The following is a 27,235-nucleotide window of genomic DNA, read 5'->3' as shown; positions in this document are numbered from 1 at the left end:
AAGAGGAGGACGAGGGGCTGAGGAAGAGAGAGAATCTTCCGCAGGCTCCCTGAGATCATGACCTGAGCTGAAATCAGGAGTCGAAGGCGTCACTGACTAAACCGCCCCGTGCTCCTTGAATCAGACCTTTCGATATCATCATTTCTACATAATTGTGAGTATTTTCCAGCACATACTACGTTTGTCTTCTAGTCCTCTATTTTAACAGTTTATCTAATAGGTAGCATTTTTTCTTTTTTTGCCCTTTTTTCTTTTTAATTGTGGTAAACAAACAAACAAACAAAAAACCCACACAACATCAATTTAACTCTGACCTCCCTTCCCATTTTTAAGTGCCCGGTTCAGACGTCACTTCCACATTGTGTGCAGACAATTTCCAAAACTTTCTCATCATGTAAAACTGAAAGTATCCTCCTTAAGCAACTTTACACTTCTCTTTGCAGTGAAAAACAACAAAAAAACAAAACAAGACAAAACAACAACAAAAAAAAACTTTTATACTACGGAAAATCGTACACAGCCACGAAAGTGGAGAGAACAGTTCCGTGCGTCCATACGTCCCCAATATTCGCTTCACCAATCTTCAGCTCCCGGCCACTCTTGTTTTATTTATGCTCTCACCCACTGTTGTCCCAAAATGAGCAAAATGTTTTAAAACTTTGAAAGAGAAAAGAAGAGAGTTTTTACTGGAGCCCCATGAGGCCAACTGCCCGGGCTCCGCAGAGCTCACAGGGAAGACTGTGCTTGGGGAGGGGGTGATCGGCGCAGTTATGTACAGTTTCTCATAGAATCACCGACCACGGCGACCAAGGACATTCCAGAAAGCTACAGACTTTATCTTACGTTCTTGGTGTGGGCGAGGCTGTGTGACTTTAATCTTATGGGAGTCAGGGAGGGCTTTTTGGTTTTCTTACCTTTATACTTGGAATGCTCCTTTCTGGTTGTTTTTTTTAACAAAGCAGACGTACAGTGTGTGCTCCGGGCAGAAGCAGGAGTCCATGCTTTGAGCTCTTGCTGAGTCATTTTGACCTCGGGTAGATGTTAAGATAGAGCTCCCCTGGGAGCCCGCACCCCGTGCATGAGAAGGTGAACATCTCCTTTATTTCACCATTTTTCCTCCATCATCCGACCCCACCATTCCCCATCGTTTGGCAGCACACCCGGCGCATCGTATCACGTCATCTGTAGACATTTCAACACGTCACTCTCAAAGGCGACAACGCTTTCCTATAATCACAAAATCTTTAGCACACCTAAAAAAAGTAACAGTAATTTTTTTTTAAAAAAAGATTTATTTGTTTGAGAGGGAGCAAGAGAGCACAGGGGGTGGAGGGGCAGAGGGAGAGGGAATCCCAAGCAGGCTCTGTGCTGAGCGTGGAACCCAACGAGGGGCTCGACCCTAAGACCCCAACATCACAACTTGAGCTGAAACCAAGAGTCACATGCTTATCCGACTGAGCCTCCCAGGCGCCCCAGCAGTAATTTCTTAATATAGCAGATCCATGCATCGTGATCGGTTGATTTTTCTCCCAAATCCTTTAATCTACGGGTTCCTGGGCCATGTTTTCTCCCTCCCTCTTCTATCTCTTGCAGTTTGGGGTCTTGGCGCTTGCATCCCTGTGGTGTCATTAACACGTCCCTCTGTCCCCTGTTCTTCCTACAACCTGTTAGTTAGATCTAAAGTCTTGGTCTGAGTTGGGTTCAGCAGTAGCAATTGCTGTACTTAATTTATCAGTGTCTAAATTTATACTGTTTCACCCAGACAGCTCCATAAAAGGCATGTGCACAGTACGCGGTATCTGTCTCTGTGGTGTCGGGGCCGGTGACAGTCACTGCTTTATCTCACGAGCCGCCAGTGGGGGTGACTTGGGGACAGTCTCAGTCTACCTTTCTTTGTTATTCTCTGGAATCATTCCATAATGAACAGATTCCCATGAAGAGAGCATTTAATGGGATCTTGTCCTGTCTCTTTATTTTTAAAACTCAATGTGAGAATTGTTTATATGAAGAGGGAGATGGCAACCCACTCCTAGGTGCTGTGATTCCTGAACTTCTGGAATATTCTAGAATATTTGAAATCATTCCTGGGGCACCTGGGTGGTTCAGTCGGTTAAGTGTCTGACTCTTGTGTTCGGCTCAGGTCATGGTCTTGGGGTCATGAGATCGAGCCCTGCGTCAGGCTCAGCACTCAGTGGGGGAGTCTGCTTGGGGTTCTCCCTCCCTCTCCCCTGCCCGTCCCCCAACTCGTGCACCCCCCCCTCTCTTCTCATAAATAAATAAAATCTTTAGAAATATGATCATTCCTGGTATCTTATTGTGTGTTTTTAATTTACAATCCTTTCTTATTCATTCTATTTCTTCTTCCTTTTTTATTTTTATTTTTTACTTCTTCCTTTTTTTAAACAAGATTTGTCAAATTTTCTTTTTTTTAGATGCATATATCCTATTTAAATTCTTAAGAAGACTCTCTGTTCTTACATATAATATCAAATACCTCCTCTTAAAACGTCCATCGACGAGCGTCAGGAACAGCAGTGTGCTCCCCTGGTCTCCTGTTATTTTTGTTTCAGATTCTTCATATTTTTACCTCTATTTTTAAAACCTACAGTTACATAGGCTAGGTCATTTCTGCTTACATCCTTGCTCACCTCTGTGTCACACACCCTCGTGTCCCCGTTGGATGTGTGCGTCTGCCCGTGTGTCTGCCTGCCTCCTGCTGCAGAGCATCCTTCGTGCACAGGGCAGGGAGCTAAGGGTCTGCGTCCTGGTTCATCTGGAGATGCCCGATTTTGTTTCTGTGTGGACCTAACCATCCCCGTCCCCCACCCGAATCCCCCGCACCTCGCGGCACCCGCTCATGCTATCTGCTCTGTCCTGTGAGGGCATAAGGAGGGTCCCGAGGGCATGTGGCCTGCTGCCCCAGCCCCTCTGTGGGACCTGCAGCTTCTCCTGGCACCGGGTGTCTGCTCCTCCTTGTGCACAGGACTTGCTCCCAGGCCTGGTGGGCTGATGGGTGTGGGCATCATGCATCTGCACCTGTCTTGCCTCTTCCGACCTCTGTGCTGGGGCTGCTCCTGCCCTGCTCACCATTCTGCTCCTCAGTCCCTGTCATGCTTTTCATCTCTGTGACCGAAATCCTAATTCCCGGCCCCTGATGGAGGCACCCGCCTCTCCTGTGTGTGCAGTCTGCAGGCCAGGCCCCTGTCCCAAGGTGCAAGTCCGTGGTCCTCTGTGCTGCAGGGCACAGCCACCTCCGCCCATGGGGGTGAATCCTTGCTGTCACCATAGTACCTGGGCCACACTGCTCATCCCTCCCTCGTGCTGTTCTGCTCCTCGCCGAAGGCGTGTGACGAATGGCAAGCCCCTTGTCTGCTTGTGTGACCCTCCCTGGACACCCGAAGGCGGGAGCCGGTGCAGAGTGCAGGGCTGGGGTCTGACGGGACACTTGTGGTGTGCAATCAGCCACATGTAACTACTTCCTCTGAAGCAGCTTTGGAGCAGCTTCTTCAGAACAGGAAGCACCATACCCTCACCAGTAGGGCTCACCGGCCTGTTTCTCAACTGTGCAGCAGCCCAGCCTGGTGAAGAGCGGAGCGGACGCCCCTTCCCTGCCCAGCCCGGACGCCCACCGAGGTCACCGGCATCAGCGGGGTGAGTGCACAGGGGCTCCTCTGTGTCCAGCTTCTTCTCCTGGAGGGGAACCGGTTTCCCTGGGGAGGGGCCCAGCCCTGGAGAGGACCCTGTAGCCTGGTCCCTGGTACCCGCCTGGGGCCGGTCCATGCCAGGCCCCCCTTCCTGAGATCCGGCGGGGGGGTGAGCGCCGTGCCCACCGCGGGCAGAGCCACACGGGGCTCTGGGAACATCCGTCACAGGGGGGCAGGAGGCAGCGTGGCAGGAGGATGGGCCAGACCTTCAGGCCTCAGCCGCTGGGCCTGAGGTCCCTGGTGAGCCCCTGATGTGAGCCAGAGGGCGGCTGGGGGCAGGCGAGACACCCAGAGGAGCTGCAGCAGGTGGAACCGGGGCTGTGCGGGGAGTCTGGGGCCCCAGCCTGCCTCTCTTCCTGCTCGAAGAGGCCTCCAAAGTTGGCAGCGGTGGTCCAGCCTCCCACGGAGTCTGTGCGTGTGAGTGTGCGTTGTGTGTGAGCGTGTGAACATGTGTGCAAATATGTATGGGTGTGTTTACGTGAAGATTTGAGTATGTGGGATGTGTAGGTTTGTGAGTGTGTGAGGTACGTACAGGCATGTGGGGTGTGCGAGTGTGTGTTGTGCATGTGCACATGTGAGTGTTGTGGGGGTTGTGTAGGCGTGCGAGTGCATTCTGCTGGGCGGGGTCCACCTCTTCTCTTGGACTTTCAGAGGGTCGTGAGCTGGGGCTGGGAAGGTGTCACCTGGGAGCTGAGTTTCAGGGGCAGGTGTCTGGTGTGTGACTCAGCGTCCCACCCAGGCTCAGGGGAGCAGGGGGCCCTGGACCCTGGGTCCACCTGGATTCCAGGCCGGCAGCACCTCAGCCTGCAGTCCCCCGGGGTCGTCTCCCCCTGGCGCCCTCTCCTCCCCCCACCCAGGGCTGGGAGCCTACCCTGCACACCCACTGGAGCCCGGAGCACTGTTCCTTTGAGGAAGCCTGGGACCCCGAGGGGGCGGGGAGGGGCGGCCCCCTTGCCCCACGTCCTTAAGGAAGGTTCTGGCGGCAGTGGCCGGGCCCTGGGCTCGGTCCCACATCCTGTGCAGGCGCGAGGCCTGTGTGTGGACGCCTGACGTCCAGGTGACCGGGGACCACTCTGCCAGCTGTCACCGCGCTGGGGAGCTGGCAAGTGCATCCGCGAGCGGGTGGGGAGCTGGCTGCGCAGAGGCCGCAGCGGGGTCCGAGGGGGCATCTCGGGGAGGCTGGGCCTCCGCCCCCTGCCCTCCGGGATTGCTCCCGCTGCCCCGAGCGCAGGGAGGCCCGGCACCAACTCTGGGCGCCGCTGAGCTGTCCCGGGGCCGGGAGCGCTGAGCGCAGCACAGGCCTCGTCTGCAGCCCGCTCCCTGGGGGACTGCGTGCTCCTGGGGGGACGGGGCCTGACCGGTGGTTCAAGCCCCAAGTGACTCCACAATCGCACGTGTAGTTCGGCACCACTTCTGGGGCTCGGGGAGCAGGCAGCCAGCAGACCCGGCCTCCGCAGGACCCCCGGGGGGCAACCCAGATAGGAAGGGGCGCCCCGGGGTCGGTGGGTGGCTCTCACGCTCTCTCCACCGTGTGGGGCCCACGGCGGAGCGGGTGCTCCCATGGGAGACACATTTTCCAGCTGATGCTGGACCGGAGCCCCGATGTCTGGGGCCAGGGGCCCCGGGTACCCCGGACCCCGTGCACCCACTGCCTCCTCCGGGTGCCACCTCCTGGTTTCCCACACCGGGACCCTCGGCCATGAGGCCACCATCACCCTCTTGCGCCGGATGGGCTCCTGAAACGCCGTCTCTGGCGCCCGGAAGGTGTTCTTTTGGACCAATTCTCGGTAGCTTCTTGGTGATATTTTCTCCCTTCCTTTTTATGCTCAGAAGCTCTCCCGACCTGCAGGTGCACATCCTCCCGGTCCTTCCATCACGCTGTTCCCCACACGGAGCGCGCGTGGGCCTCTGGTGGGAAGGGGCCCCTTCCTGGGGAGCCCCCCCACCCGCCCGTCGCCTTCCAAGGCTGATGCACCACCCGCTCAGGGCCTCTGACTCGCCCACGGGCACGCGGCCTGCTCCCCGCCGCCGCCGTCGTGACCTGTCCTCCCAGAGTGGCTGGGCCTTCGACACGGCTCGTCCGCTGCTGCCAGGGAGACAGGTTCTGCTGTGTCAGCTTTAGCTTCCGTTTCATCTTCCGCCTCACGACGCGCCCCGCAGGTGCGTCCCCGCCTCCCGCACCCGGGCCCTGTGCCCGCAGGGTCCCCTCCGTCCTCGTCGCAGGGGAGCACACAGGGCGGCGGGCTTCAGGCCCCGTGAGGCCGCTGAGCACGGGGCCGAGGATGCTGTCTGCAAGTACCCCGTGGACCCCCTGACCTGAGACGTGCCCAGCAGCAGAGCTTTCACATCTTCTAATGAGTACGTGGGAGGACGTGTCGCCGTTTTCCTGTGGCCAGACGCTGCGGCCCTCGGGAGGCCTCTGCTCCTGGACTTCCCACAGTGGTGCGGTGGTGGGGCTGGCGCCCTGAGGACACGCGTGTCGCATGCAGCCTGTGCATGGCAGCCCCCGCCCCCTGAGGCTTGTCCGGCCTCCTGCCAAGCTCCCAGAGCCCCCGTGTGTCCAGGCATCCTGCCCCCACGGGGCTGGGGGGCTGCAGGGGCAAGGACACGTGTCGTGCCTCCTCCGGCCTCCGGGCCCGTCTGCGGCCTCCGAGCTCCTGCTCTGACCGCGGCTTCTGTCCAGGTCTGGGGGCTCGTGTGGGAAGCAGAAGTGACCCCATCTCCACGTTCTCTCTTTTGGTGCAAAGAGGCTGACCGGTGCCTGTTTGAGAGCCGTCGCAGACGTTTGCTTGTTTTCTCCGTCAAACACGTTTGAATCCCCCAAGCTCCTGGGGTGAATGCAGGTGTGTGGGGGGGGTCCCCTGCCTCCCTTTTGTGTTTGTTCCAGGGGTTCTGAAATTCGGTGATTCATCAGTTGCAGGTCACACCCGGTGCGCATCACATCACCCACCGCCCCCACCTCCTCCCACCCGTGAACTTTCCCGGCAGCACCTCCCGCCCCCACCCCGCCCCCGGCACCCGATGCGGGGAGCCCCCGTCAGCCGCGTGGACTGGTTCTCAGACCCAGCGGCCTGGAGGCACAGTGGGTCTCCAGTGGGGCTCTCCAGTGGCCTAGCTCAGGGGTTGCACTTTTGCAAAACCTCCGACTTTTGTTGTAAGGTGGGTCGGGAGCCAACGGTGAAGAAAGAATTCTTGAGGCATCTTTCTTGGTGCAAAAAGGTGGTTTTATGAAAGCCCAGGGACGGGACCGTGGGCGGGAAGAGCTGCTGGGGATTGTGGGAGCGTTGGGAGAGTAGAGAGAAAGGAAATTTCTTTTGTTTTCTTTTTCTTTTTTAAAGATTTTACTTATTTATCCATGAGAGAGAGAGAAAGAGAGAGAGAGAGAGAGGCAGAGACCCAGGCAGAGGGGGAAGCAGGCTCCATGCAGGGAGCTCGATGCAGGACTCGATCCCAGGACCCCGGGGTCACGATCTGAGCCCAAGGCAGATGCTCAACCACTGAGCCCCTCAGGGGCCCCGAGAGAAATCAAATTCCTAAAGGGATTTTCGTAGCTGAAGCCACAGGACCCTGGAGGTCACACTACGCGAAGCTAAGGTGGCTTCTGGCCTCCCGGGAAGCATTCGTGCTACTGCAGTTGTGAGTTCCTGCGGGATCGTCCTGTGGGTCCTCAGGGGTTCCTTTGGTCAGCATCTCTTCATCGGTGACAGGAAGCCTGATGTGACACCCTTGCTATCCTGACTCTGCAGGCCGCCCAAAGTGTTTTCTTGCTAAGGTTTCCTCTTTTTCTTGTCTTTCACCAAATATGGTGTGTGTGGTGTTGGGGGGGGACTAGCTGGGCTCTCCGAGCCTGGCCGTAAAGAGCTGATCCTCCCGAAGGTGGCCTTGGTCCTCTGCACTCACGCTGCGGGTGCTGCTCGGGCCGGGGACAGGGGAGCACCAGGCCCAGGTCTCGGGGCTCCAGGAAGCCACCCCACAGGAGACTCCCAGACCCGCGACTTCCCGCGGTCACACTCAGGTTGCGCCAGGATCCTCCTGGCAGGCAGGGTCATGCAAGGGTGGCTGTGTCGCAAAGTCCTCTTGGCCGGGAGGACCCTGGGTTTCTCAAGCACCCGGGTCCCCGTGAGGGGCCCACCCTTCTCTCCGGGAGACGAGGTAGAAGGGCTGGTAGAGTGGGGTGCCCCACCTCGGTGGCAGGGCGGCGGGAGGGCCTGAGCCGCACCGGCTGGACCCGGGGCCCTCGCCCCTCCCCCTCCTCCTCGCTCAGCTCCGCCTGGGCCCCACGTGCCCTCATGCTCTCGTGCCAGGGTCCTTCCGAGTCCAGTGCCCACGGGGACAGGTTCTGCGGCGCTCCAAGCTGGGCCACCACCGGAGCGGGTAGGCCTACGCACCCCGCTGCACCCAGAGGGACCCAGGCTCGGCGGGCAGCCCCCATGCTGCTGGAGGGGCTGGGCTGCAGGACTCCGCCCAGGGGAGGCCCCCGTGGCAGGGTCTCCCGCAGCCTGTGCATGGCAGCCCCCACCCCCTGAGGCTTGTCCGGCCTCCTGCCAAGCTCCCAGAGCCCCCGTGTGTCCGGGCATCCTGCCCCCGCGGGCCTGGGGGCTCCAGGGGCGAGGAGCGCTTGGGGACAGGGCCGCCACCAACCCCCGCCCAGCCTCCCAGGGTCAGGGCCAGGCCATCTCGGCCTGGGCGGTGTCTCCGTGACCGTGGCTGTCCCCTCTCGTGGGGGCCTTGGCACCCAGGCCCACACCTGGCCGCGGCTTGGGCCTCAGCTCTCACGTGATGGCCCGAGGAGCTTCCGTGCCGGCTGCTGTGACTGTTTGGGGGCCTGATCTGTGGCCGCCGGAGAGCCAGGCGGGGCTGGGGTAGCCGCTCGCCCTGCTGGAGCTCCGGGGGCCCAGGGTGCCTGGGGCAGCGCCCAGGTCGGTGGGCACACCTGAGGCAGTGTGAGCAATGGGCTGCGGAACCTCGGAGGGACCCGGATGCAGTGGGGAAGGCTGGAGCCGGCCTGGCCTGAGCCCCACGTGCCCACGGCGGGCGACAAGGGGCTTTCTCTCATAAACGTGCGGGGCCTGGACTGCTCCCAAACTGCCTCCCCGGCCCATCCGGCCACGGCTCTGACCCAGGAAGCCACGGCACCATGTGGCTTCTGCTTTTGACCCCAAACGGGAAGGCTGGAGGGTTCTGTTTTGACATTTCTGGGTCCTGATTATGATCTTGGTGGGGCCCAGGGAGCAGGGTCACCTCCAAAGAGACGGAGCGTGAGGCCGCGCGGGGCTTCCAGGAGCAGGAGCCCCAGGCTGGTTCTCCCAGGGCCCCCGGGGGCGCAGAGGCAGGCGTTCCGAGGGCGGGGCCGGGGCCCCAGCGGGGGTGGTGCTGCCCGTGCCTCCCGAGGGCCGTGGGTCAGAGGGCGCCCTGTCCGCCCTGAGGAACCAGAGCAAGGCCCTGAACGCCAGGCCTCAGCCTCCCCAGCGCCCAGCCTCCAGGAGTGACCGTGCCCGGTCCACGCCCTGCCTCAGGTGCCGGGTGTCTAAAGACAGCAGGTGTGTCCAGACGACGTGACGGTGGCCTGGAGCTGTGGCCTGGGCGAGGCCGACATGGGCTGTGCGCGCTGACTCGCTCCTGCAGGGGAGTCTGAGAGGCTGGCTCAGGCCTGGCACCCGGGAGGCGCTCCGGTCCTCGCGCCCGGTTCACTGGGGACCCAGGCGTGGGACGGCCGCAGCCCTGACCCAGAGCGTGCGCACCCTGCGTGTGCTGGGCGCATGCTGGGCGTGTGCTGGGCAGGGGCCCCGGGGTCCCCGGCAGGGCCCTAACCCCTCGGGCCTCCTCTCCTGCGGCAAGGCCGTGGGGGGCGTGGCCTGCACCCACGCAGCGCGGCCGGGCTCCCAGCTTCGCACCTGCCGGCGGCCAGCCCGGGGTCCAAGGCGGTCGCTGAGCCCCCCTCCCTCCCCAGGACATGCTGCGCCACAGCTCCCTGCTGCTCACCCTGGAGGGTCTGCTCTTTCTCTGGGCCGGTGAGTCCCACGCGGGCAGCTCCGCACGACACAGCCCACCACGTCCCGGGAGGGGAGAGCAGACCTGCCCCCTGTCCTGTCCCCCAGGGCAGCTCCGCCCCGACCCGGGCCTCCTGGGGACCCTCCTTCTCCACCACCCCGTGTGTGGGGCTTCCCTGCCCCATATCCATCAGCGGCGCCGCGTGGGGTCGGCCCGCGTCAGGCCACCTCTCACGGAGCTGCCTCCTCCTGCCGCCAGCGTCCTGCCAGGAGTGCACCAAGTACAAAGTGAGCACGTGCCGGGACTGTGTGGAGTCGGGGCCCGGCTGCGCCTGGTGCCAGAAGCTGGTAAGAGCCCCCCCCCAGGGACCTCGCGCCCGTCCTGCCCGTCCCGCGTTCCCGTCCCCGTTCCTGTCCCCACGCCCTCCCTCTGCCTCTGGAGCTGGGCACCAGGGGGACCACCACTCTGTTTCCGGGGAGGCACGCGCAGCCTGGGGGCTGAGAGACAGACAGACAGACAGACTCGGCCCCACCCCAGGGCAGCCTGGGGTCACCCGGCCGTGTGCCCCCTGCCCAGGCAGGAGCCCTGAGCGGGGACCACAGGACGTGAGGAGGTTGTCAGGAAGTGAGAGCACAGGGACGAGGTGCGGGAGGCTCCGCATGGGACCTTTGTGCTTCTCACGCGGCGGCCGCAACCCTCCTGTCCCGGGCCCATCCACCTCCTGGAGAGAAGCCCCAGGCCCCGCCCGCGGCCCCCTCCCCCTGCGCCCCTGTCCCGACCATGCCCTCCCGCCCTGGGGGTCCCTGAGGTTCTGACGCTGCAGGACGGGCCGGAGACGCATGCGCGCACTGAGGGTAGACTGCAGACCTGAAGCCCCTTTGTCCCTCGTTACTTCAAGCATCCGTCGCTAGCCCAGGCCCCCCAACCCCGACACCCACCACACGCTCCTCCCGGTCCTGGACCGTGGCCACGGCACCTGCTCACGTCTGCACGCCCTACGCAAACGTTCCCAGCTGTGCCCATGATGCTCTCGATCGCGCTTGCCCCGGGCTGTGCGATGACCCAGGATCACACCCGGCAGCAGGTGTCCTGGCCCTTCAGTCCCCCGGAACCGGGAGCCCCTCAGCTCTGGGTCACGCACCACCCCCCGCGCCCGGCACTTCCGAGGGGCTCAGAGCAGCGGCCGCTAGGAGGCCCGGCGCTCGCTCTCCCTGGGTCCAGGGCGTGTGTTTGGGCAGGTGCCCCGCACGGGGCTCAGGGCGTGCCTCTGTCCCCACACTGGTGATGCTGGTGAGAGCCCCCCAGCCGAGGGGCGTCGCCTCCACCGCGATGTCACCATTAGCTCTTTGCGGTTAATACGTGACTTGTGGGGTGATGCACGTGGCCAGGAGGCCTGCTTCCTATGAAGCTTACACCCCCTGACGTTAGCGCCCGGGGGCGGGGGGGGCACCCCAACCAGTCCGGCGAGGGCTGCACCGTGGGGGCGTCCAGCGCGCGCACTCCCCTGTGGCTCCTGGTGTAAGGAGGACTTCATCCACCTCCCCCGTCTCTGTCCCATCAGAGCGTCCAGCAGGCGCACCTCCGCGTCCATTTTCTGAGCACTTTTTTTCTTTTCTTTTTTTTTTACATTTTTTAAATTTAAATTTAATTTGCCAACATATAAGACCCAGTGCTCATCCCATCGAGTAGTGACATGGCCCAGGCCCAGAATCGTCCTCGTCCTCGCCCCCGCCGGGGAATCTGGCGGTTCTCCGCAGGCTCCTGCCTCCCTTTCAGGAGAAGCCGGGCTCCGGCCCCCGCAACACGTTTCCTCCTTTTCTCGGTCCCGCCCGACGCGGCAGGGGCTTCGGAGCGGCCGGCCCACGCCCCGGCCACAAGCGCCTACAGGGAAGTGGGGTGCCGGGTGTGGTCTCCCCCCTTTGACACGGTGTGGCCGCAGCCCCGGGGGTGAAACGTCCCCGGCAGGTTGGAGTTCCCCATTCCCCGCGACAGAGCTCGTTAGATTCCTTGGAAATAGGGCGAGGCTCATTAGCTTCCACGCAGACTGTAGCGTAGGCCTTTGTTCCCGGGGGGCTCGCTTTGTTCCTCGGGTCCTGCGAGCAGTGACAGAGGTCCCGGGGGAGACGGGCGGCTCGGGAAGTGCCCACCCTCCGGGCGCCGCGGTGGGCCGCACCTAACCAGCCTCCGGCATGGCCACCCCTGAGACATGACCTGCCCCTTCCTGGGCCCCCCTGAGAAAGGGGGCAGAGACGTGTCCGGGTCCCTGAGCGTGTTCTTCCTTGGCCTGGCGTCAGGACCCACGGAACGGGGCCCCTGCTCCCACCCCATCCTCTCAGAGCCCAGGGGCCTCTATGAGGACGCTGCCCTGATCCAGGACCCCGCCCGCCTCTCCCAACAGCCTGGGGCTTGGCCCAGAGGCCGGCCTGTGTGCTGGAGCCCCCGGGGCGGCACCTGCCTCCTCTCGGGAGGGCGCTTCTGCTACTAAAGGCCCAGCCACCCCGGCCACTCCTGGCCAGGTGCCCCGGCAGGGCCTGGAGCTGCTGAGCGACCCCAGGGACAGCCGGGGCCTGAACACCTTGGTCCTTCCATCATCTGGGGTGACCCACAGCCTCAGGGAGAGGCCGTCAGAGGGCGGGTGTCCTCCTCACACCCAGCTGCCTGGCCTCCCACCCTCACCCCTCCCCACCCAGACACCTGTCCCCAATCCCAGGTGCGACAGAGGAGGGGCCGCCTCCTCAAGTGACCCCGAGGGCCGCTCTCGTGCAGCACCCACAGTGCGGCCCCCACCCTGCCTCTGCCCTCCTCCTGAGCCCTGACCCCCCGCCCCCCAGAACTTCACTGGGCTAGGGGAGCCCGACTCCGTTCGCTGTGACACCCGAGAGCAGCTGCTGCTGAAAGGATGTGCGGCTGACGACATCATGGACCCTCAGAGCCTGGCCGAGATCCAGGAGGACAAGAAGGGCGGCCGGCAGCAGCTGTCCCCGCAGAAAGTGACGCTCTACCTGAGACCAGGTAGGCTTGGCCTCGGCGGGGGTCAGGGGGCACTGGCGTGTTGGTGGCTCTGGGCGCCAGGGCTGGGTGATGGTCCAGGCGTCCGGTGGCCAGGTCGGGCAGCAAGGCAGGCGAGCCCCGGAGACTAGAGACTGTTGGACACTCGGCCAAGGGAGTGTGGCCCCTGCCCTCCGCCTGCGGGAGGACCCCCAACGCCCACCATCGGCGGCTCTGTGCCTCGGCTCTGTGTCCTTTCCAAAGGGGAGGAGGGGGATCCCTGGGTGGCGCAGCGGTTTGGCGCCTGCCTTTGGCCCAGGGTGCGATCCTGGAGACCCGGGATCGAGTCCCACGTCGGGCTCCCGGTGCATGGAGCCTGCTTCTCCCTCTGCCTGTGTCTCTGCCTCTCTCTCTCACTGTGTGCCTCTCATAAATAAATAAATAAAATTAAAAAAAAAAGGGGGGGGGGGAGGAGGAACTCTTCTATCCCCGTCTCACACCGTCAGGGGCTCTTGGCAGAGTAAAAGCCCTGATGAGTCCTGTAGCCAGGGAGCCTGAGCGACGTCGGAGTCATTGTTGCTCAGACTGACTTGACGGCAGAGCCCCGTCAGTGCTCCAGGAGGAGTCCTTGGGGGAGGCGGGCCTGGTGGGAGGAGCAGGACCACGGGGCGGACTGGCCAGGGTGGGGCTGGGTGAGCACTGCCCCCCTGGTGCACCCGGCAGGCGGCACAGACGGAGACGACCAGGCCCCCTCCCTCCATCGTTCACCCTCCCGTCACGTGTTTGCTGAGCACCTGCTACGCTGAGGCTGGGACAGGGGCCTGCGTCCGGCTGGGGGGTGCCCGGTGCCGGGGATGGAGCAGGGCTGGTCCGGGCAGCCAGGTGCCCGTGCACGGCAACAGTGCTCCGTGAACGAGGACTCGGTGGCATGAGTAGGTCCGGAAGGTTCTCCTAGAAGTTCAAGTCTAGCCGGGAGCCCGGTGTCATGTCCACAGGCCTCGGAGGAGGGGGCGGTGATGAGACCTCGGGGCCCGCGGAGGGCAGGTCGGGGCCTCGGAGACGCCTTCACGCTCGCCCCGTCTGCCCGCAGGTCAGGCGGCTGCCTTCAATGTGACCTTCCGGCGGGCCAAGGGCTACCCCATCGACCTGTACTACCTGATGGATCTGTCCTACTCCATGCTGGACGACCTCATCAACGTCAAGAAGCTGGGGGGCGACCTGCTGCGGGCGCTCAACGAAATCACCGAGTCCGGCCGCATCGGTGAGGTGACCCTTGGGTCCCAGGCGGGCCTGCCGCTCATGCCCCTCCCAGAGCCACACAGGGCAGGGCAGTGGGGTGGGGGGGGCTGCCTGGGTCACCCCCCGGCCATACCTGGCCACCCCCAGCCACTGCCCACTCCTGGGTCACCCCCGGCCACCACTGGGTCATCCCCCAGCCACCCCTGGGCCACCTCCAGCCACCCCTGGCCCATACCTGGCCACCCCCGGCCACCCCTGGGCCACCTCCAGCCACCCCCCATCCACCCCCAACCCCCCTAACCCCTCAGGCCGCCCCAGCCTCCCCAGCCACCACCCCCGACACTGCCATGCAGCCCTCCGCTTCCTCCCTGCTCCGTCCTTCTCCTTCCGTCGTGTCTCAAACACAAAGCCGTACGTTGCTCTTTATTAAAAATTAGAGAACTGCCCCCACCCCCCGCAGTGTGTGACCTGCACGGTGTCCGCCCGAAGCGCAGCAAACCTGCACGGCCCGAGTGCCGGCGGGGCCCTGGCGCTGACACCCACGGGCGCATTCCACACCCCCCTGCCCCGCACATCCCGGCACCCGTGCGTGGGGCCAAGGGGACACCTGCCTTTCCTCCCTGTGTCTGCCCGGCCGCTGTCTCTGTGTGCAGGGCCTCACGCCCAGGCCCACGCTGCATGTGCACATATGCGTGCTCACACACACGTGTGCCGTCACACTCATGCACGTGGGCGTGTGCAGACCCCACACCCGCCCCGGTGGGCGGCAGGGAAACCGAGGCTTGCCGCCGTGTGCCCCCCGCCCCCGCGCTCATCCCGCCCCCCCCTCAGGCTTCGGGTCTTTCGTGGACAAGACGGTGCTCCCCTTCGTCAACACGCACCCCGAGAAGCTGAAGAACCCGTGCCCCAACAAGGAGAAGGAGTGCCAGGCGCCGTTCGCCTTCAGACACGTGCTGAAGCTCACGAACAACTCCAACAAGTTCCAGACGGAGGTCGGGAAGCAGCTGATCTCGGGGAACCTGGACGCGCCCGAGGGCGGGCTGGATGCCATGATGCAGGTCGCCGCGTGCCCGGTGAGGCCCCCCCGCCGCCCTGGGGCCCTGAGCTGGCCCGCTCCGCCCCGCCCCCTGTCCCCCGTGACCTGCGCCTCGGGGCCCCCGTGGGGTCTGCCACTCAGCCCCTCCCCCCCGCCGCCGCTGGGCCCCCAGGGCAGGGGGCGTCCCCGTGCCCACCCCCTGCCCCCTCGCTGGCCTGGCAGTGCTGGCAGGTCCCCTCCACCCGCTGCGTTGATGGCCTGTCAGGCTACGGACGACAGCCTGGGTTTGTTTTTTTTTTTAAACGATTTTATTTATTTACTCGTGAGAGACAGAGAGAGAGAGAGAGAGGCAGAGACCCAGGCAGAGGGAGAAGCAGGCTCCATGCTAGGAGCCCGATGTGGGACTCGATCCCGGGACCCTGGGGTCACGCCCGGGGCCAAAGGCGGTGCTAAACTGCTGAGCCCCCCGGGCTGCCCAGGTTTTTTGTTTTTTAAGATTTATTTATTAATTGGAGAGAGAGAGGGAGAGAGCTCAGAGGTAGAGAGAGAATCTCAAGCAGAACATGGTCCCTGTGGGGGGCTCCATCCCATGACCCCGAGATCGCGACCTGAGCTGACACCAAGAGTCGGATGCTCAACCGACTGAGCCCCACAGGTGCCCCCCCTTTTTATATTATTATTTATTTTCATTTTTTATGGCACCGTGTTTTAAACCTTCAGAGACCAGGTTCCAATACCCCCAGCGTGTGCGGGTCCCCGGGCACATCGTACCGCCTCTCTGTCCACGGCATGCGTGTCGCTAGCGTCCCCTGGTCACCCGCGTCCCCTTGAGAGCCCCTCAGTTTCTCTCATCTTTTGTGCCTTCCGGGTTTCTACATGGCAGTGGCCATGCCTGTGAGTCTGCTCCTTCGGTTCCCGGGGACATTTCCTTAGGATCAGTCCCTGGCCCGAATGGCCACAGAGGGTCTATGCTTCATCTCAAGCCCCCAGCATCTGGCCCGTGTGCACGGGCGGCCTCGAGCAGCCACGGCGTGGACCCCGCGTCCCGGCCAGGGGTCCTGGAGGAGCCAGGGGCACGGGGACGGCCCGGGCCTTGGGGAGGCCCCCCAGGCCCTGCCCGCCGAGGCCCCTAACCTGGCGTCTTCTCAGGAGCAAATCGGCTGGCGCAACGTCACTCGGCTGCTGGTGTTCGCCACGGACGACGGCTTCCACTTTGCGGGCGACGGGAAGCTGGGTGCCATCCTGACCCCCAATGACGGCCGCTGCCACCTGGAGGACAACATGTACAAGAGGAGCAATGAATTTGTGCGTGGCGCCCCGCGTCCTGGGAGGGAGCAGACCGTGCGGGCCCCCGGAGGGGTGGCTGGGGCTCTGCCCCAGGGGAGCAGGGAGGTGGCGGCCCAGGGGTCGGGGCCCTCCGTCCAGGGGCCCGCAGTGTCCTCGGGCCTGGAGGGGTCAGCGGCCGGCACAGGAGCTCGTCTCCGCCTGCGGCCCACCGCCGCGGCCCTGGTGGAGCAGCCCTGGGCTCCGTCCCTGACCCCGGCCGTCTGACCGGGCCTCTCCCCCGCAGGACTACCCGTCGGTGGGCCAGCTGGCACACAAACTGGCCGAAAGCAACATCCAGCCCATCTTCGCGGTGACCAAGAGAATGGTGACGACCTATGAGGTGGGTGGAGCCGGGGTGCCGGCGGCTGGGTGGGCCGCGGGCAGGTCGGTGGCCGCGTGCCCGCGGCGTGGACGTGGGCCAAGCCCCAGAGGCGGGCACGGGCCCGGGGGCGCCCCTGCGGTGGGGGCTCTGACGGGAAGGAGGAGGGGTGTCCCCGCGGGAGAGCCGTGGCTAGCCTCTGTGTTCCCCCGAGCGGGACGACGCGGCCAAGCCCCGCACACCCCACTCTAGGCCTGCGGGCCCGCGCGTGGGGACCCAGGCGCTCCATGGGCGTCAGGTGCCCGCGGCCAAGCGCCCGAGGCGCCCCGCCTGCCCGCAGGAGCCTGCGCCCTCGCTGACCGCGCTTCCTTCTCGGCTTCGGGAACCGAGTGTGCCCTGACTTCACGGAATCGCTGTTCCTGTTCCTTCCCCCAGGGCGCGGGGATCCTCCCGGCTGTGCTTCCTGCCCCGTGGGGCACTGCCTCGTGAGCGGGGCTGGGGTGGAGCGGGGCGGCCTCTCCGGCCCGGAAGGCTGCAGGGGCACCTGCTGGCCGCCCCCAGTCCTGCTTTCTGCCGTGGGGGGCCTGCTGCCGCTTGGGGGGGTGCAGTGGGGGGTGCTCTGCAGGTGCCAACGCCCTGGGCAGCTCCTGCTCGCTGTTTTCCAGACTCCAAAAGAGACCTGGGACCCTGCAGGAGGCACAGGGGAGGGGCCCCGGCGGGGGAGGGGGCTAGCTTGCCGAACCAGGGGCTAGTGGCTCCGTGCAGGGCTGATGACCCAGTGCCACCACCTGCTCTGGCTGCGAGCATGGGCGGGTCAGGGTTGGCAGCCGTGCTCTGGGGGGCAGCAGGTCCCCGGGACAGTGCACTGCTGCAGGGGAAGCTGAAGCAGGAGCCTTGAACCCTAAACCCGCACTAGCGGGACCTTCCCTCGGCGGATCCCTGCCCTTCCTGAGCCTCCTTCCTGGGGCTCCTGTGTGAGGGGCATCGAGGTGACCCAGAGCCTGCAAGGAGAGCATTTGCGGGACCATTCTTGGGGTCCCCACATGGTGGGGAGAGCAGGTCGGAGGGGCAGGGCGGAGAAGAGCCCAGCTTCCCAGAGCCATGGTGGGATCCTTCGCCCGGGGTGGAGCGGAGAGGGCGGTGGAGGCCACGGGGGTTGGCAGCTGGGCTGTGATGGTCCCTGGGGGCCCGTGGAGGTACCTGGACTCCATCTGGGGAGTCACAGGGGGGCGCTTTGGGGCAGAGAAGTGACCCAGCCATCAGTCCTGTGAAAGACCGAGTGATGGGAACGCGGGGGCACCAAGGTGTCCTGGAGGCTGGCCGCAGGCTGCCCACGCACGGGGCCGCGGGACCAGCCGCCCACCAGCCAGTTGTCCCCTGCCTGCCTGACGCAGCCGTCCTGAACATTAAGTCACACCAGCACGTTAAAATGCTCCAAACTCTTCCCTCCCCGACGTCGTCGGCCCATCTTGTGGCTCTGGGCCCTTGGCTGGACCTGATGTAGCCACATGCTGGAGGCGCTGGTGGCCAGGCATGTCGCCCCCCAGCTCACGGCCAGGGGTGCCCGCGGCTTGGGGTCACCTGAGGAGGAGCGTGTGCGGCAGGGAAGTCCTGAGTCGCTGACCACACGCCGGCCCTGAGATACCTGCCGCGGGGCGGCCTGGGCCGGTTCCCGAGCAAGAAGGAAACCCCCTGGGCTGTTAGGGAAGCGGCGACGCTGTGGCTTCGGTGGCCCGGGTGCCAGCTGAGTCGGGTCTGGTCTCCTCGCCCAACAGAAGCTCACCGAGGTCATCCCCAAGTCAGCGGTCGGGGAGCTGTCGGACGATTCCAGCAACGTGGTCCAGCTCATCAAGAACGCCTACAACGTGAGTGCTGGCCCAGGCCGGGGCCCCCTGCAGGCCAACAGGGGCTGGTCTGCGGAGAGGGGCCCCGCTCTCTGGTGTGCCTCCTGCACCCCTGCACACCGGGGCCTGGCTCTCCCCGCAGGACAGCCACTCCCCTGGGGTGGCAGGGCCCGGCCACACCCGACCCTCGCCTCTGCCACCCGCGGAGCAGGAGCACCAGCCTCCCGCGCACCGCGGAGAGCGCCCGAGACGGGCCGGTGCCCTCGGATTCACCTAGAGCCCCGTGGAGGGCGTCCTGTGCGCCCCAGACCCCCGAGGCAGGCCCTCCTGGGTGTCTGTCGTCACGGCCACGACACCGGCACGCCCGTTCGCCTCTGACTTGGTCTCTTGGTCCAAATAGAGACTCGGTCTCTTGGTCTCTTGGTCCAAATAGAGACTCAGTCTCTTGGTCTCTTGGTGACTTGGTCACACCCCTTCTGTCTTGGTCTCTGCCTTGGTCTCTCCCTCTCTCTCTGTCTCTGTCTCTCTCTCTGTTTATCTCTCCCTCTCTATCTCTCCCTCCATCTCTTCCTCTGTCTCTGTCTGTCTCTTCCTCTCTGTCTCTCTGTCTCTGTCTCTCCCTCTCTGTCTCTTTGTCTCTATCTCTCCCTCTCTCTGCCTCTGTCTCTCTCCCTATCTCTCCCTCCCTTTCTCCCTGTCTCTGTCTCTCCCTCTGTCTCTCTGTCTCTGTCTCTCCCTCTCTTGCTCTGCCTCTGGCTCTCTCCCTCTCTATCTCTCTATCTCTCCCTCCCTCCCTCCCTCTGTCTCTGTCTCTCTGTCTTTCTCTCTCTGTCTCTCTGTCTCTGTCTCTTCCTCTCTCTCTCTGTCTCTGTCTCTCCCTCTGTCTCTCTCTGTCTCTGTCTCTCCCTCCATCTCTCTGTCTGTCTCTGTCTGTCTCTGTCTCTCCCTCTTTATCTCTCCCTCCATCTCTCCCTCTCTCTCTGTCTCTCTCTGTCTCTCCCTCTGTCTCTGTCTCCCCCTCTCTGTCTCTGTCCCTCTCTCGTCCCCGCACGCAGTTTCTCCAGCCCCTGGCCCACTCCAGGCACTGGGCGTGTGGTGGCAGGTGGGATGGTCGGGCTCCCGTCGGTCCCCTCGCTGGCCTGTCCCGGGGGCCGTGCCGCCGCCCGCAGGGGACACAGGACCTGCCGCCTCCCCAGCTCTGCGTGGCGGGTGGCCGGGGGAGGGAGGCCGGCACCCGGGGGCGGCCGGAGGGGCGGGGACGGCGGGAGGAAGGCCCTGACCCGAGCCGCTCTGCCCGCAGAAACTGTCCTCCAGGGTCTTCCTGGACCACAGCCTGGCCCCCAGCACCCTCAAGGTCACCTATGACTCCTTCTGCAGTAACGGGGTGTCGCAGGTGGACCAGCCCAGAGGGGACTGCGACGGCGTCCAGATCAACGTCCCGGTGAGACCCTGTCCCGACCTTCCGGAAGGTTCTCTCCCGGGGACGAGCCGGGGCCCATCCAGGCCCCGGGCTTCCACTCCGTCCAAGGCGGCCAACCTCTGTGAGGTTGTGGGTCAGGCGTCAGGAGCCAAGCAGGTGCCGGGCTGGCTCCCCCAGTGTAGACGAGCGCCGAGGGGGAGGCGGCGCCCCCTGGAGGCGGTGCTGGGGCCGCGTCCCCACAAGGAAGGGAGTCCTTCCCAGCCCTCCGCACAACTGCTTTGGTCTCGTTTCCTGATTTTTGTGTTTGGGGTTTTTTGCTTCTTTTTTAAGAAGTGTTTTATTTTATTTATCTATTTTTAAGTAGGCCCCACCCCCAGGGTGGGGCTGGAACTCATGACCCTGAGATCAAGAGTCGGATGCTCTGCGGACGGAGCCAGCCAGGCACCCGTTTTGTTCTTTTGACAAACATGAAAGCATGGCCCACGCGGATGATGAGACATAGGCGCGGAGTTATTCCCATCGTATTTTGATTTTATTATAACCATAAAAATTAAATTTTTCCCTTTCACGGCTGTGAACTAATATTCAACAAAATACTAGTTCTTTGCGTGGCAGTTTTAAATACGACCTTGGAATTCCTTCAAATATGTCCCTTGCTAAATGTTGCGTGTAAATTCTTACTGAAACAGCTCTCCCTCGCACTGGGCGACCCACACGGGAGTTTATTCAGTCTCACGACTGGCTGGTTGTGTCCTCCACGTTTTTTTTTTTTAGGATTTTATTTATTTATTCATGAGAGACACAGAGAGAGAGAAAGAGAGACACAGGCAGAGGGAGAAGCAGGTTCCATGCAGGGAGCCGATCCTGGGTCTCCAGGATCACACCCTGGGCTGAAGGCGGTGCAAAACCACTGAGCCACCCAGGGGTCCCTGCGTCCTCCACGTTTTTCCCAATATTTCTGTCCTACTCGAATGTCCTCTGTAGCAATTTGTTGAAATCTCTGTGTTTCTGGCATCTTCACGAACCACATGCAAGGAGCAGCCCCTAAATCTCCTTTCTGACATATGGTTGTTAAAAATATTCCTGACGTGGCCCCCCGCCCCCCCAGCCTAAGGCTGAGCCAGAGATGATGGGTGTGGGGAGCAGTGGGCTCGGGCCTGCCACCCCCACCTCCTGTGCCCCAAACTGGGGGTCCAGACGTCCTCCTCTCTGTTCCCACATCAGGTCCCGGATTAATGCCCAGGCTCTGGTGTCCTCCCCATCCCCGTGCTTCTGTCCACGCCCCCCCCCGGGGCCCAGGGCAAGCTCCTGGACAAACCCCCAGGTCCAGGCCGCAGGGCCAGGAGGGGGGAGCAGGGTGCCCCGCTGCCCAGCCTCGCCTGAGCCCGGCTCTTCTCCACGACAGATCACCTTCCAGGTGAAGGTCACGGCCACGGAGTGCATCCAGGAGCAGTCGTTTATAATCCGGGCACTGGGCTTCACGGACACGGTGACCGTGCACGTCATCCCCCAGTGCGAGTGCCAGTGCCGGGACGTGGGCCAGGACCACGGCCTCTGCAGTGGCAAGGGCTCCCTGGAGTGTGGCATCTGCAGGTGAGGTGGTGCGGGCAGGTGCGCCGCGCGGCCAGGGGAGCCGGACAGAGGGGCAGCCAGCCCACGTCACCGTGGGAACCTGAGCCTGGCTGCTCCCGCCGCAGGTGTGAGGCTGGCTACATCGGGAAGAACTGCGAGTGCCTGACGCACGGCCGCAGCAGCCAGGAGCTGGAGGGCAGCTGTCGGAGGGACAACAGCTCTCTCATCTGCTCGGGGCTGGGGGACTGCCTCTGCGGGCAGTGCGTGTGCCACAGGAGCGACGTTCCCAACAAGAACATCTTCGGGCGCTACTGCGAGTGTGACAATGTCAACTGCGAGCGCTATGACGGGCAGGTGTGCGGGGGTAAAGGTGAGCGTGGTGTGGCCAGAGGGACGGGTGAGTGAGGATGGGCAGATGGACAGGCAGACAGGGGGACAGGGAGATAGGGGTCAGGTGGATAGGGGGACAGGTGGACAGGGAGACGGGGGGGTCAGGCAGACAGGGGGACAGGTGGACAGGTGCACAGGCAGATGGGGGGTAGGGGGTCAGGTGGACAGGGGGATAGGGGGACAGGGAGACAGGGGGGTCAGGCAGGCAGGGGGACAGGTGGACAGGTGCACAGGCGGATGGGGGATAGGGGGTCAGGTGGACAGGGGGATGGGGGACAGGGAGACGGGGGGATCAGGCAGACAGGGGGACAGGTGGACAGGTGCACAGGCAGATGGGGGGTAGGGGATCAGGCGGACAGGGGGATGGGGAGGTCAGGCAGACAGGGGGACAGGTGGACAGGTGCACAGGCGGAAGGGGGGTAGGGGGTCAGGCGGACAGGTGGACAGGGGGACAGGGAGACGGGGAGGTCAGGCAGACAGGGGGACAGGTGGACAGGTGCACAGGCAGATGGGGGGTAGGGGGTCAGGTGGACAGGGGGACAGGGAGACGGGGAGGTCAGGCAGACAGGGGGACAGGTGGACAGGTGCACAGGCGGAAGGGGGGTAGGGGGTCAGGCGGACAGGTGGACAGGGGGACAGGGAGACGGGGAGGTCAGGCAGACAGGGGGACAGGTGGACAGGTGCACAGGCAGAAGGGGGGTAGGGGGTCAGGCGGACAGGTGGACAGGGGGACAGGGAGACGGGGAGGTCAGGCAGACAGGGGGACAGGTGGACAGGTGCACAGGCAGATGGGGGGTAGGGGGTCAGGTGGACAGGGGGACAGGGAGACGGGGAGGTCAGGCAGATGGGGGACAGTGGACAGGTGCACAGGCAAATGGGGGGTAAGAGGTCAGGTGGACAGGGGGATGGGGGACAGGGAGACAGGGGGTCAGGCAGGCAGGGGGACAGGTGGACAGGTGCACAGGCAGATGGGGGGTAGGGGGTCAGGTGGACAGGGGAATGGGGGAAAGGGAGACGGGGGGGTCAGGCAGACAGGGGGACAGGTGCACAGGTGCACAGGCAGATGGGGGGTAGGGGGTCAGGTGGACGGGGGACAGGGAGACGGGGAGGTCAGGCAGACAGGGGGACAGGTGGACAGGTACACAGGCAGATGGGGGGTAGGGGGTCAGGTGGACAGGGGGATAGGGGGACAGGGAGACAGGGGGTAAGGCAGGCAGGGGGACAGGTGGACAGGTGCACAGGCGGATGGGGCGTAGGGGGTCAGGTGGGCAGGGAGATAGGGGGAAAGGGAGACGGGGGGGGTCAGGCAGGCAGGGGGACAGGTGGACAGGTGCACAGGCAGATGGGGGGTAGGGGGTCAGGTGGACAGGGGGATGGGAGAAAGGGAGACGGGGGGGTCAAGCAGACAGGTGGACAGGTGCACAGGCGGATGGCGGGTAGGGGGTCAGGTGGACAGGGGGATGGGGGACAGGGAGACAGGGGGTCAGGCAGGCAAGGGGACAGGTGGACAGGTGCACAGGCGGATGGGGGGTAGGGGGTCAGGTGGACAGGGGGATAGGGGGACAGGGAGACAGGGGGGTCAGGCAGGCAGGGGGACAGGTGGACAGGTGCACAGGCAGATGGGGGGTAGGGGGTCAGGTGGACAGGGGGATAGGGGGACAGGAGACAGGGGGGTCAGGCAGACAGGAGGACAGGTGGACAGGTGCACAGGCGGATGGGGGGTAGGGGGTCAGGTGGACAGGGGGATAGGGGGGTCAAGCAGGCAGGGGGACAGGTGGACAGGTGCACAGGCGGAAGGGGGTAGGGGATCAGGCGGACAGGGGGACAGGGAGACGAGGACACGCGGACAGGGAGACAGGGGTCATGTGGACAGGCAGACGGGGTTGGGGGACAAGTGGACAGTGGGACAGGGAGACGGGGACAGCAGATAGGGAGACGGGTCAGGCGGACAGGCGGACGGGGGAGAGCGGCAGCACTGGGCGCGAGCGGAGGGCGGGGCTGAGCGTGCCCGTCGCCCGCAGTTCGGGGCTCCTGCAACTGCGGCAAGTGCCAGTGCGAGCAGAACTACGAGGGCTCGGCGTGCCAGTGCGTGAAGTCCACCCAGGGCTGCCTGAGCACGGAGGGCATCGAGTGCAACGGGCGCGGCCGCTGTCGCTGTAACGTGTGCGAGTGCGACGGGGGCTACCAGCCGCCGCTGTGCGGGGACTGCCTGGGCTGCCCGTCGCCCTGTGGCCGGTACATGTGAGTGCCTGCGCCCGCCCGCCCCCGCGCCTCCTCCAGGAGCACCTCCCCCTGCCCCCCCATGGCCCTCGCCACGGAGCCCCGGCCCCCCACGGACACCCCCCCCACCCCGCCTGGCAGGCCTGTCCCCGCCTGTCCCCGTGTGTCCCCATGTGCTCACCCCGCACCGGCCCCTCCGCAGCACCTGTGCCCAGTGCCTGAAGTTCAAGCAGGGCCCCTCGGGGAGGAACTGCAGCGTGGAGTGTGGGAACGTGGGCCTGCTGAGCAAACCCCCGGAGAAGGGGCGCAGGTGCAAGGAGCGGGATCTGGAGGGCTGCTGGATCACCTACACGCTGCGGCAGCGGGCCGGCTGGGACAGCTATGAAATCCACGTGGACGACAGCCGGGGTGAGCCCGGGGACGCAGGCGTGGAGAGCGATGCGCGACGTGGCGGGGGCGTGGGGTGGCACGGGCACAGCCTGCCCTTGGATGGAACCCCGGGTCGGGACCAGGAGGAGCAGGGGAGACCCACAGGCCCCGGCAGGTGCTGTGTGGAGTCAGTCGGTGTTGAGGAGAATGCTGGGTCGGTGACAGTGACACACCTGGGGACTGGGGCTTCGGGGGCTTCGGGGGCACGGATGCATGGTGGCATGGGTTTCGGGGCTCTGGACAAGCAGCACCCAGGGGCACGCAGGGCACACAGACTCTCAGCACTCCCCTTTCCCGCTCAGAGAGCTGAGGGCCTGGCAGCCCAGGAGGCCCAGCCCCCGGGGGAAGGCGCCAGGTGCAGGCAAGCCGTCCCCTGGCCCTGCAGCCCTGGGACCTGCTCCCAGCTCCCCTCCCCACAGGGGGAACCCGGGAAGCCAGGGGTCTCAGGCCCTGTGTGGCCTGGAGCTCACAGCCTGTGTCTGGGGCTGCAGATCGTGGCCTGGCAGGGGGCAGGGGTTTGGGGGGAGGCGGCCTTCGTGGGGCTCCTTCGATGGCAGATTAGGATTATGTCTGAGTTTGTGCAGCCTTGGCCATGTCGCTCAACCTCTGTAGGGCACAAAGTTCCTCCAGAAAGGCCAGGATGATGGAATGTCCAGGGGCAGGGAGTCAGGGACAGGGTGTCCAGGAGTGGGGTGTCCAGGGGCAGGGGGTTAGGGTCACGGGGTCCAGGGGCAGGTGTCCAGGGGCAGGGCATCAGGGGCAGGGGTTCAGGGGCAGGGTGTCCGAGGGCAGGGGGCAGGGTGTCTAGGTGCAGGGGGGCAGGTGTAGGAGGGCAGGGGCAGGGAGATAGGGACAAGAGGCAGATGCAGGAGGGCAGGGGCAAGGGGGCAGGGGCAGGAGGCAGGGGCGGGGGTGGCAGGGACAGGGAGTTAGGGGCAGGGTGTCCAGGGGCAGGGGGGCAGGGGTGGGGGCTCAGGGGCAGGGAGTCCAGGGGCAGGGGGTCAGGGGCAGAGGGCAGGGGCAGGGGGTCCAAGGCTAGGGGTGCAGGGGAGCAGGGGTGCAGGGGGACAGGGTGTCTAGGTGCAGGGGGACAGGTGCAGGAGGGCAGGTGCAGGGGGCAGGTGCAGGAGGGCAGCGGCAGGGGGCAGGGGCAGGAGGCAGGGGTGGGGAGGCAGGGACAGGGGACAGTAGGGGAGGGGCAGGGGCAGAGGGGCAGGGGCAGGGGGGCAGGTGCAGGAGGGCAGGGGCAGGGGGAAGGGGCAGGAGGCAGGGTTGGGGAGGCAGGGAGAGGGGACAGTGGGGGAGGGGCAGGGGCAGAGGGGCAGGGGCAGAGGGGCAGGGACAGGGGGCAGGGGCAGGGGGGCAGGGGCAGGGGGCAGGTGCGGGGAAGCAGGGACGGGGGCAGGGGCAAGGAGGCAGGGGCAGGTGTCCAGGGGCAGGTGAGTGAGGGCCCTGTCCCCCGGTCAGGGGCTGAGGGGTGGCACATCGCTGCCCACTGCCCTGAAGGAGGAGGAGGAGGCGGGGGTGTGAGGACCCCACACGGGCATCACTGGTGGGTCGTCATCCCCAAACTGGGCCCGAGGTGATGTTGGGGCGTCGGGCACCCCGTCCTGCCGAGGGTTACCTCCGTGCCCGGGAGCTCTGGTGAGCGGGCCGCTGCCGTCCCAGCCGTGGCAGCCGTGTCGGGAGGCTCGGGGCTGGTCCTGGCTGTGCCGCGGCTCCCGGCATCTGGGGCGCCCGTTGCTCTCCGCGTGAACCAGGGGCCTCTACGCCTCACCGGGTCCCGGGGCGCCCGGCCCTCCCTGGCTGGGCTGGGGGCTCCCCCACGGCCCCGTTGCCCGGATGGTGAGCACGGAGGTGGGACAGCCCTGTGCACCTGGGCGCTGGGCCGTGACCTGGGGCAGAGCACACCTGGGGCCAGGTGAGCGGGGGTGGGGTGGGGGGCAGCCTGACACTCCTGTGTGCGCTTCCTCCTCGCCCCAGAGTGTGTGGGGGGCCCCCAAATCGCCCCCATCGTGGGCGGCACCGTGTCGGGAGTCGTGCTCATCGGCATCCTCCTGCTGGCCATCTGGAAGGCTCTGACCCACCTGAGTGACCTCCGCGAGTTCAAGCGATTCGAGAAGGAGAAGCTCAGGTCCCAGTGGAACAACGTGAGTGGCTGTCCCCGGGGTGGGGGGCGGGGGGGACCGTCTGGCCGTTTGCCCCCGTCGTTCATCCTCGGGCCCCCGGGAAGGCCACCCCTGCTCCTGGCTGCTTCTCCCCCCGCTGACGAGCCGCACTGCCTTTCCCACCAGGACAACCCCCTTTTCAAGAGCGCCACCACCACAGTCATGAACCCCAGGTTTGCTGAGAGTTAGGGCGCTCGGCGGAGACGGCGCTGGCTGAGCCCGTCGGGTGGAAGCCCCCGAACCACGTCTCCCCGTCAGGCTCCTCCAGGGACGTGGCCACCGCGCTCCTCGATGTCACCCACCAACGGATTAATACACGTGCTCAAGTAATAGATCCGGTCAGGGGGCGACACGGGCCCGTCAGAGGGACGGCCTCCCGCTGCGGGCGTGTCCCACCTCGTGGGCGAGACCTGGAGGGGCTGCTTGGGTCTTACGAGGGTAGGCGCGTTTTTCTATAAAACTTAGAGTGGCAATCTCATTGAAGTGGCACAAATTTATTTATATTTGAACTTATCGGGGTATTAAATCACATCCCATTGGTTATATTGTCTCCCCCATGACGTGTATCAAATAAATTAATAAAACTTCA

General features: G+C 64.4%; 1 protein-coding gene across 6 annotated transcripts; it reads left to right on the top strand.

Moving 5' to 3' along the window:
- Positions 1-27,235, top strand: ITGB2 (integrin subunit beta 2). 6 transcript variants are annotated; one of them, XM_038581651.1, is made up of 18 exons: positions 1-154; positions 3,570-3,651; positions 6,452-6,547; positions 9,655-9,715; positions 9,954-10,042; positions 12,527-12,707; positions 13,774-13,944; positions 14,754-14,995; positions 16,108-16,263; positions 16,529-16,624; positions 18,379-18,468; positions 19,748-19,888; positions 21,273-21,460; positions 21,565-21,809; positions 23,851-24,070; positions 24,252-24,457; positions 26,462-26,628; positions 26,773-27,235. In XM_038581651.1, exons 3-18 carry the CDS (start codon positions 6,542-6,544, stop codon positions 26,833-26,835), a joined length of 2,322 nt encoding a protein of 773 aa, XP_038437579.1. In that variant the 5' UTR covers positions 1-154; positions 3,570-3,651; positions 6,452-6,541; the 3' UTR covers positions 26,836-27,235. The 6 variants fall into 6 exon arrangements, with proteins under 6 accessions (XP_038437579.1, XP_038437581.1, XP_038437578.1 ...); XM_038581653.1 differs by lacking the exon at positions 6,452-6,547 and having other exon boundaries at positions 3-154; XM_038581650.1 differs by lacking the exon at positions 1-154 and having other exon boundaries at positions 3,487-3,651.

This window comes from Canis lupus, chromosome 31 (genome assembly GCF_011100685.1).
Source record: "Canis lupus familiaris isolate Mischka breed German Shepherd chromosome 31, alternate assembly UU_Cfam_GSD_1.0, whole genome shotgun sequence".
NCBI lineage: Eukaryota > Metazoa > Chordata > Mammalia > Carnivora > Canidae > Canis > Canis lupus.
This window is presented reverse-complemented; position numbering and strand designations above follow the sequence as displayed.

What these genes read in the sequence shown, in the direction of transcription:
- ITGB2 (XM_038581651.1), top strand. An exon ending in CACCGAGTCCGGCCGCATCG is followed by an intron (nt 13,945 to 14,753) that starts GTGAGGTGACCC and finishes CCCCCCCCTCAG; the next exon opens with GCTTCGGGTCTTTCGTGGAC. An exon ending in CTGGAGTGTGGCATCTGCAG is followed by an intron (nt 21,461 to 21,564) that starts GTGAGGTGGTGC and finishes CTCCCGCCGCAG; the next exon opens with GTGTGAGGCTGGCTACATCG.